At 32.8% G+C, this 11,259-nt stretch overlaps 1 protein-coding gene across 1 annotated transcript; it reads left to right on the top strand.

Annotated features, from left to right (window-relative positions):
• The first annotated feature begins 4,628 nt into the window (after positions 1-4,628).
• LOC132173469 (AP2/ERF and B3 domain-containing transcription factor At1g50680-like) lies at positions 4,629-5,105 on the top strand. Its single transcript, XM_059584973.2, has one exon. The coding sequence runs from the start codon at positions 4,629-4,631 to the stop codon at positions 5,103-5,105; it is 477 nt and encodes a 158-aa protein (XP_059440956.2).
• The last annotated feature ends 6,154 nt before the right edge of the window (positions 5,106-11,259 follow it).

The following is an 11,259-nucleotide window of genomic DNA, read 5'->3' as shown; positions in this document are numbered from 1 at the left end:
AAGCAATAGGCCTTTTTTTTTGTAAAAAAAAAAAACGTAGACATTATCGGTGATTATTGTGTAACTTGTTGCTAATGATAGTATATTCAGCAACCTCTCGTCATTGATACTTTGTAATTATCAGTAACAACTTAAAGTCGTCCCTCATACTTTGTTATGATGATGATAAAGTAACGACTGTTTTGGGTTTTGAAGTATTAGCGGCGACATTGAACATTATCAATGACAACATATTATTTTGAGTTCTGAAGTTATTACGACGACCTTAAACGTTAACAATAATGACTTTTGTTGTCGCTAATGATGTGTCATTATTAGTGACGATAATATGATGACAAATAATGACAAAACATTTGTGACAACTTATTAGACGACTTGTCAACAATAAGAATCATTAGTGACTTTTCGACTTTTAGCTATGACAAAATGTTATTGATAAAAAACCCTTTTTTTAATTTTTTAAATCTCTCTTAGTCTCTTCCTTAAAGTCTCTCATATATATATAATGATCCCTCGCCTCCGTAATCCTTTTTTTTTTTTAACACTTATATAAAAAAGTGGGACCCTGAACATTTATAAAATATGTCAAAAGAAGAGAGGCACGTCCGTTTACTTCCCAAACGAAAGTTTTATTGGAAAGTTTTTAAGTGACAAATATTTTCTGAGCTAGATGAGGAAATATTGGGCATTTAAGACGACAAACAAAATCCCTGGAAAGGAGTAGTAGGAATGGTATGTGTTGCATACATAAATTTTGTTGAAGTTGGCGAACGTGAAAGATAAAAGAAAAGGGTTATGTGTTTGAATTTGTTATACAGTTTCTTTATTAATTAGGAAACAAGTGAAACGGGTGTTAATGCATGCATAGAAGGAGTATTCTGCCGAGATGATCATGAATTATCGATCACGTGTCTCTCTCTCTTCCTTCATAGCATACTTTGAAGGAAACTGGCTGAAAAAATAATCAGGAAATCAACGCATGCATGTTTGCCCCTAATTAAAACAGGATAATAGAAGAAACCTGAATCTCATTCGATAATATATAGAATTAATGAAATCATAAAATTAAATTAGTCGAACACATAAATCAAACAAAGCCCATAAATTAGTCCCGAAATGGTAGCTCAATCGGCTGTGGACCACACCTAATGAAGCGGGGGTCACTAGTTCGAATCCTCCATCCCCCTTTCCTTGTGTGGGCATGTCAAAGAAAAAAAAACAAAGCCCCTAAAACATAGTCACGTGTACGTATCCGGCCACTATTACTGCATGCATCGACAATTCCATCCTCCTTGCCATGCACCACTCCTATATGGCTATATAGAAACACTCATATATATATATATAATGCATGGACGGCTTGAACCACTCTCACCGTCTTCTCCCCTACTCTCTAGATCTGCATTCAATTCAATACTTCAACAACAAAACATAGAACGTTTTGAGGATTCCGGCACGACCAGAGTCGCACTCTCTGACACACCAGCAGACTAGGATCAAACTGATTCTTGGCCACTTCGTACCAGCCATTCCTCCACACGTATGATGAGGCGCCGACCCTCTACAAAATTAGGTTATTCTCCAATGATATTGAAGACGAACACATTAGCCTTACCTGGATGCCATTCTCCAGTATTTGGTTCTCATTGCCGTTGAAGATTTGGATGTTTTGATGAACTTGATCATCTTGGATCCGCAAGCGGTCATGGTTTCGACTTAAATCACTTCGCTCTAACCTCTTTTGAGTGAAGAGCACTGGCGTCGTGAACCCCATGCCTTCGAGGGTATTCCTGATAGCCGGAGGTGCCTCCATTCTTTTCGGCGTACTACAAGAATTCCTAATGAGAGAGCATACAACATAAAAGATAGATTGATAGAAGCAAAGACATCGATCTATTTATAAGGTGGATGTGGGCCATGAAAAGTTGATAGGATTGGGAATTGCCGGCGGCTTTAACTAACTAATACTTTTTAGGATGAGATTACAAATGCTTACTTAGATTGCCTTCTTTATTGTCGTGTAGTTGTTGTGGAGACGGATGAGTTACAATTAATAAAGATGAATCCATTTCTTGCAATAATTGACGTGGGGAGACCTCACTTTCACCCATGCATGCATAGGTAGTTAGGTACAAGTTTGTCTTCTAGCTAGCTGGATTTCTTTTACACTTGTTTGAGTGTTAGAGTGATGCAAGTGCAACCATGCATGTCGACACACATTCCATGAAGCCATGCATGCAAGTCGGTGAAAGACATTAATAAACACCTTTCTTAGCATCAAACAAATTCCTCCTTTTCACCAACCATAGTAAGTAAGATCTTAAAGAAGTAAACGTATCTCTTGAACTACCACGCATTTTGACAAGACTTTATAAATTTTAAAAACTCTCAATTTCACTCTCTAAACTTTCAATTTGATCCAATTGATTCCCTTCCGCAAATTTTTTCCATTAAACCCTAACGTAAACAACTAAAAAATTCAAATTACCCTTCAATTTTTTTTTAACAAATTTGAAATTAAGTATAAGTTTAGAATTTTATAAAAATGATAGGAGTATAAATGGTATTTTATAACTTTTAACGTTCAGAAAATAACGGAGGGAATACATAGCATCAAATTGAAAGTTAATGAGGTAAAATTGAGATTTTTTTAAATTTGAGAAGATATTCTCAAAACGAGTGATAATTCATAGATCTTAAGTAAAGTTTTCTCTTAAAATTACATGTGCCACGAAACCTAAAGAAAGCGGCATGATTGTATAGTGGGGTTAGGTGGCCTTCGCCCAGGGGATCACTAACGGTATGCATATGATCATTCGAATTCAATGTTAGCCAGGGCCACGCCAATGTGGAAAGGTCCGACAAGTACACCTTCACATGACCTGTGCCGACGTCTAGAATTAATGAATTTTCATCTCGTTTTCTCTTTCGTAAGAAGAAAAGCATCTTTGTTTGGGAGCCACTGAGTTTTCTAACTGGTTCAGTCGAGTGAAACAACAGGTTGTGTTTGGTTATCTTTTTTATTTCTTTTTATTTTTTTTGGTCATATTGCATCCTCTTATATGTATATTAAAATTAAATTATTAAGATATTTAACGGGATGTGATTACGTACATGAAATCATCATCATAATTACGTGGACGGGATGATCTCATACATCCTGATTGATTACATCATTTATAGTCCCTTGCGTTTTGTGACAAATGACAAATATTAGAACTAATATCCACCATATATAATACTACTTGTTTCAAGACATTAATTAATTAAAGAAGAACTTTCAATATTCTATAATCAAATCTGGAAAGTGAAAGTCATGATGTGATTACATCCCACGTTTGTATCTGTATATGTAAAAGCTAAAATTTTGATATAACTAATTATGCATATATTATTTTTATTGCATTCAGCTTGACGATTCTACGTACTTCATGATCTTGCTTTTGATTGGGGACCCATTTGGTAGTTTGGAGAAAAAATGGAGAAAAGTGTAAAGACATTTCATGATCTTAATTGCTTTACAATTAAGAACATTGCATGTCCACCCCACAAAATCTATAAAGAGTGATCACGTGACCCTACCCTTGCACGTAAAGTATAAAGTTAATTCATGCAAGAATATTATGAGAAGAGACACCGTTTGGCAAGAGCCTCTTATTCTTTGTCCAAAAAATTTAACTTCAAACATTTTTATTTTTTACATCAAATCAATAGTTTTTTATTATTACTCATATAAAAAAAAAAATCACTACAAAATATTTCTTTCTTCACTTTTTCATGCCAAATATTCTTATTTTTTTCTCATGACATTAATCAATTGTTACTACAGTTTGTCTCCAGTACTAAACAATAACTGTCCAAAGCCAAACTGACCATAAAAAACTTTTATGTTTTTTCTTTCTTATGTCTTTTAAAAGAGGAGAATGACAAGTGTCACATCCACCGACTTTTTCTTTTTTAATAAGTCATTTGGATGAACACAGTAAAGCAGAGGTCAACAATAGTCTTCTCTTCCACAGTCCGAAGCCACCAGAAAACTCAACGTGCCAATTAAATATAAATTTTGATTGTTTGGACTTCAAATGCGCATTTGTTTTGGACAATATTGAAGCACAACTCTCCACACTCATCTCATCTCCAACACGATCATCAACCAACAAAAGATAGTGAAGATTTGTGTTGGTTTAAATATTATTGTTGTAGATCATATTTTTTGAATTTGTATTTATATTTCAAACATTATTTTAAATATTTCATAGATTTTATTTTGTAATGGCCATTTATATTGTACACGCTTTAAATTATTAAGCAATGAAAACATATTCACAACAACCACACATGTATTGTCTTCTTTAGACGTACAAAATGGTGGAAATTGTCTTGAAAAATCATGCTTCGAACCAACCCTACTGAAAAGTCTTGTCGAGTTTTATATTATTGCGGCGATTAGACAGTACAAAGTCAACTGCTCTATATATATATATATATATATAGGATCTCTTGTGTTGCTATTCAACCACGCAACATTAGGCTGTGTTCCGTCCATCTGTAAGATTCTTTTTCCTCTGATTTGAAGATCATAGGATCATAAGAAAGAAGTGGAGTTGAGCTCAAATTTGAATTCCACAATGGCTAAAAGAGCAGGAGGAGGAGATCATGTATGTGGAGGTTCTGATGGAGACAGAGAAAAACGTTTAAAATGTGTACATAGCAGGCCTCCACAGGTGTTTCAAAAGATATTGACACGTAGTGACATCGAAGAAAGTCAAAGAGTCTATATACCCAAGTCGGATGCTGCCAAATCCTTCCTCGGAGCTTTTGGTTGTCCTTCAAACGAGCGCAGAGTCGTTGAAGTGGACCTTATTTTCTATGACAAAGAAAAGAAGCCTTGGACAATTCGTCTTCGCAGCGATGGTGACAGATATTATCTCACCCGAGGGTGGAACCAATTTGCCCGTGTGAATAAGCTAAGTGAAAGAGACACCGTCACGTTCTATGAACTCAAGTCTCGAAGAGGAATGGAGGAGAAAGCCATCATGGTTGGTGTAACTTGTAATGGGCGTGTTCAACTTTTTGGAGTGGATTTGACAAGGACCCAATCCTGAGGGTTTGGTTTGACTTGGTTATGTTTTATCCAATTAACCACACGCTTCATTATTTATCAATTGTAAAACTGTTATATTATATGAAAAATATAATATAAGCAGTCATGTCAGCTTGTTAAATAACGTCACAAAATTGAAATAATAATATTATTATTATCTTTAATTATCAATATAAATTACAAAAGATATCAGGTTGGCATGATCTTTGACTTTCAAATAATATAGATGTGATGGACTTCCAGCATCAGCAACAAGGCTGTGTTTGTTAAAGGACTCAAAAAAATGTTCCACTATTTCTCTTAAAATCAATCATAATATTCTTATTTTTTACATCACATTAATTATTTTTTATTAATATTTAAATAAAAAAAGCACTACAATATATATATATATATATTTTAATTTTTTTCACACAAAATATATTACAGTTTCAATCCATTTCATTTTTCAAGTCATTTGGCAAACACAGCCCAAATTATTTTAGTGCACTTATGAGTATATGCATGCAGTCACATGTACCTAGCTATAAAACAAATGTTTTGGCGTTATGTAGATGACAATAACATGGACAAATTAAGCGCATAATTATGTTGTTAGAGGTTGTACCTTCGGTCTTATTTGAGAATGTCAAACTCAATCACATGATCATGGGCCACTGACTTTTGGTTGGGGCTGTCGTATTCATTCACAATATTTAATAAAATAAATCATATGATGAATTTGATGAGGTATATTCAAGAGTATCCGGTTGCAACTGGTTTGAAAAGCTAAAAGCAAAAAGCAGAATGGCAACTACGTAGCATTGAAGTCACTTTCAGTTCTAATCTTTACGCACGTGGACGTGGAGACTAATCCAGTAAGATCAGCAGTAGTCCAACTAAGAACGTCTAATTAATTTGCATATTATTTCATGAATTTGTATTAATATATCATAAATTTTGACATAATCTGATGGTGGCTTAAGAATGTCGAGGCACCCAAAGAAATAAAAAAATAAAAATAAAAATAAAAAAAGACAACAAAAGAAGACATGTACTGAAAAATCCAAATTTAGTGGTATGTCCCCCACTATCTGAGCACACCTCCAAATTCTGAGGATTCTAAGAAACAATTAACCCCAGGCCTACACGTGAAGCCACCAAAATTTTGTTGAAACACAACGGTTGTGATCAGACCTTTTTGCACCGACATTTGAATGACACTTTTACAACAGTACAAGATTTGGTTATCAAATTCATGACCCACATAATTGATTGTCTAATTTACTTAATTAAATCTCCGGCCGACACACACACTGACCTGCTTGGATATATACCATTGACTAATTCATGATTTTTGACTTTCTAATGGCCCTGCCATGCACCGCCACAACATTTTCTCAATGAAAGCACCGCAGGTCGATCAAGGAAAACTCATAGATTATTGAATTACTAAAATGATTAGTTCACGTATTAATTACTTGAATTCGCACGAGAGATTCACACTTCCAAAAAAGGAAAAAGAAAATGCAATCAAGCAAATATTTCACAATTCACATCGAACCAAAAAGTTAACAAGAAAGGAAAGAAGAAATATGAAGATGCAAAATCATGGGTATTCCAAATTCCTGGCCTCTATAAAACGAATAATTTGGGTTTAATTCATTATATATATATGGCTAGTAGACTATGGTTTGTCTTATTGTAATGATCTTCAAATTTGACGACAAAATTTATAGTGTTAAGTTGAGGTAAAAAAAAATTGATTTGTGGATAAGTTCTTGCTGCCGAAGATGCATGATATTAATAAAACGACCAAGTAAGATGCAATAATTACGTAAAAAATTGCTCTGTGTTTTTTTTTTTTTTTTTTTTTTGGGGTGGTACGACGGTACGTTAGGTAATTTAGTTGGAGAAAAACTGTGTTTAATGTTTTAATTCTTTATTTTAAACTCATTTAGGTTCATGCTTTAAAAGATTTGATTCGGCTATGGACCCACATGCTTTTGTGCAAGTGGTTAGAATACATGTCCAAACCATTGACCATTGAATATCTGCCTAGAAAATATACATATATATTTGGTTATCTAATGGCATACCACCACCGTCACAATCACCATCACCATCACCATTGGACCATCATGTTAACGGCTTGTTTAAGTGTGTATTTGAGGTGCTTAAAAATGTGTTTTGTTACCCAAAAAAAAAAAAAAAGCGTTTAACACTTTAAAAAATTTCTTGAAAGAAAAAAGTATTCATTTAGTAAAAAAAAATAGAAAGCACTTTTAAGAGTAAAAAGGTCCAGAAAGCACATTTTGACTTAAAAACTATATTTTTCAAACAAAATCTCAAACACACTTTAAGGCAATAATAATTTAATATATTTGAAACATATGATCACGACTTTGCAAGAGACTTTTATTTGTTTGTTTGTGTTGTGTGCGTGTCAAACATACCTGACAGGCGGACATATAAAAACGCATTAATAAAATAATTCAAAAGAGAAAGGATAGCTTGTTTAAAATTATAAACTTTAATGGTGGTTTTCTTATTTGGGTGATGAGACATAAAGATAAAGTAATTTATGGATAGAAATTTCTCCCAAACTGGTATGGATAAAATATTTTAAATCAACTCAAACTAGTAGTGAGCTGAGTTTCCAACTAAATCAGCTCAAAATTTTAAATCTTTTTAAACTTATATCCTTATTTTTACCGATGAAACATGCAGTTGATGTAGCCAAAGGGCAAACAAAGGTATGAGGTACCAGTGAAGTCAAAAAGATCGGAACTATATATTATACATAAATCACAATTGTTGGCTTGAGTTAAAAGGTGTTGACACACTTACTAATTAGACCCCATAAAAGGTAACACAAGTGACAACCATTAAATGCAACTACTCTTTTTCTTTTTTCTGTCTTTTTGTTTTTGATGAGTTAACAATTGCCTTATGGAATCTATTGAAAGCGATGCATGTGGCCCATGTCCATGCTGTAAAGTATATACAGTAGCTTTGGCTAAACCTATAAATAATGTCATTCGGGTGTTGCAATTTCTTCACTCAACACTAGACGTTAGAGAGGATCAGAAGAAGACGAAGAAGAAGAGGAGCAGTTAATTAAGCTCAAATTTAAATTCTGCAATGGCTGGAACCGGAGATAATTCCTTTTCAAAGCCGTTGACTCGAGATGATATAAATGATGGTACAGTGTATATAGACAAGTCAAAGGCTACCCGATTTTTTGGCTATCCTTCAAATGGAATGAAAGATGTTGAAGTGTATCTGAGTAACTCTCGCGCTGGCGGTACGTCCAAGAAAATTCTTCTTTGCAAAAATGGTGACAAATATTATTTCAATCGAGGAGGGTGGAGTCAATTCGCTAGGGCGAACAATTTTAATCTGAGTGTTGGAGTTACCATCACGTTTAATAAAGTCCAACCTCGAGGAGGAATATTAACCATCATAGTTGGAGTTTCATAAAACAAGTAAAGGATAAGTGTTGAGCATTTTGGATTAGATTTGACAAACACGAGTGAATTTACTTCTTCTTGTCTTTTTATTTTTATGGTGTAAAATCTAGCAAAAAGTACTTTCATCTTGTCACAAATAAAATTGAAATAATTATCTTTTATTATCGGTATATAAATTACAAAAGATGTTCAACTCTCCTACTTACTCCCTTGGCCACCCACTACTTCTCCTCATCAAAGCAATAATCATTACAGAACATGATCTTTGACTTTCAAATAATAGCATATAGATGTGATGGACTTGTAGCAGAAGCTCCAACAAATTTTGTGGACCTTTTTTTTTTTCTCCGAGCAACAAATTTTGTGGGCTTGCATTAAACAATTATTTCAATTACACATATTCACATGTGACGTGAACTAAAATAAATTATAAATAACGTTACTCCATTGCATTAAACAATTTTAACTTATAACAAAGGACCAAACGCAACCTTAGTTAAAAGCTTGATCTTCAACACCTTTATGAAAACAAGCTTGGGACCCACACCACTAAATCTTACACGGAAACTCGGACTTGTTGCTATCCGTGGTACGGATTTCATATGTCTTTATTAAAGTTCACCAACGAACCTTTTGTTGGTTGGCTGTGATTTGACATTTTTGCACTGAAATTTGAAAGATACTTTTACAACAGTATGAGTTAGAAGAGCTGGTTTTAGGCACCATTTACCAAAGGATCGGACTGTAAGTAGATCATACTTAAAAAAAATTTAAAAAATTTAAATCAATTCTAATATTTTTATTTTTTATATCATATCAATTACCTTTTATTATTATTCAAACAAAAAAATTACTATCAAATAAATTTTTTCACCTTTTTACACAATATTCTTACTTTTTTCTCACATCAATCAAATCTATTATAATTTCGGTCCACTTTCTCAAATCCACTCTTTTGCCGAACATAGCAAATTGAGGGAGCAAATAGCTAGTTGCTTTCATGACCCCACATAATTGATTATCAAGTGATAAGTTATCACACCTGCCGACACACGCTTATAATAAAGGTTGATACCTTTGGCTTAAAAAAGAAAAAGATAAGATAAATACCATTGCAAGCCGTCTAGCCAAGGCAACAAAAAAGTTTTTTCATCACTAAGATAAGCTTTTTGTGTTTTGATTTGAAAAGTGGGTTGACTTAACATAAAAGGTAAAAAGAGTCGATGTTTTTGAAAGTAAAGATGAGAAGTTCATTAAATCAGCTTAAATGTTGATTGTCGAATAGTATAATAGTAATATAGTATATAATATTACTCCAATAAATTTATTCAAAATAAATTATTTTTACTTGAAATAAAAGGTAGTACTCACTTGAATGAATCAAGAGCAAAATACACAAATAAAATTGAATGAAAAAAAAGTATAACCCATGAAAGAAAAGAAGGAATAAAAAGTATAGAAAGCAATAGATGGGACCATACTGAAACTATAAAGTTTGATCATATAATTGGTGGGTTAGGTGGCTTTCTTGTGTGGGGCTTTGATGAATATTGCAACCTCACCCAAAAATTGTACCTTATAATGTTAAACTAATGATTAAGTGATTAAATTTATCTCTTCCTATAAACTTAAACTTTTGGAATAACTGATGATTTAACATGATATTAGAGCTAAAGGTCATAGGTTCAAATCTTGACTCCATTAAATCACCTTCCATTTAAATTAAATATTCGACATGTTGGGCTTCACTTATTAAAAATGAGTGTGTTAATGTAATGTTTAAGTGATTAAATTTATCTTTTTCTATTAGCTTAAGCTTTTGGAATAACTGTTTATTTAACATATGAGAGAATTTAAACAGTACAAGAGAATTCATATGAAATTATTTATCCACATAAATTTTAAACTTTTCAATTATCTATTGAGCATATATAAGTCTAGTAATAATTTGAACAACAAATTATTGAAGATTTCATTACAGTTGTATTTCACCCCACTATATATCTGAGCATGCCTCCAAAATTCTAAGGATTTTAAGAGTTTTTTTGGGATTGAGTTTGAGGATACTAAAAGTGCTTTTAACATTCAAAAAGCCCGTTTAAAGAAAAAAGTACTCATTTTGTAAAAAAATTAAAAGCACTTTTAAGGGTCAAAAAAGTTTAAAAATGGTCAAAACGCACTTTTGACAAAAGTTTAAAAAAAAAGTTTTTGTCCAAAAACTCTTTTTGACTTAAAATTTCTATTTTTCAAATGCAATTCCAAATAAACTTTAATTGTGCCTAGAAGAAAACAAGTAACAGGCCAACACGTAAAGTTTTGTTCAAACACAAACGGTTGTTATGTGACCTTGTTGCACCGAAATTTGAAACAATTTTACAATACAAGATAGACGAGCTAGTTGCTTTCATGACCCACATATTACATATATAATTGATTATCTAGTGATGAGTTAACACATACACCTGCCGACACAAGCTTTACCTGCTTCGATAAAGGTAGATACGTACACCATTGACTTATTAAAAAGAAAGAAATAATTTTTTTTTCTTTTTTTTTTCTTTTGTGTTTTTGGGAGGCCCGCCGCCCTATTTTGGCCATGATTTTTTTTTTTTTAATTTTTTAATATTTTGCCTTTTCTTTTTCTTTTGTTTTTTTTTTTTAAAAAAAAAAAATAGATGCTCAAAACGGTATTGTTTTGAGCTA

The sequence above is a fragment of the Corylus avellana genome, chromosome 3 (genome assembly GCF_965113065.1).
Source record: "Corylus avellana chromosome 3, dhCorAvel1.hap1.2, whole genome shotgun sequence".
NCBI lineage: Eukaryota > Viridiplantae > Streptophyta > Magnoliopsida > Fagales > Betulaceae > Corylus > Corylus avellana.
Note: the sequence above shows the minus strand (reverse complement) of the source record. Positions and strands in the feature narration are given on the sequence as shown.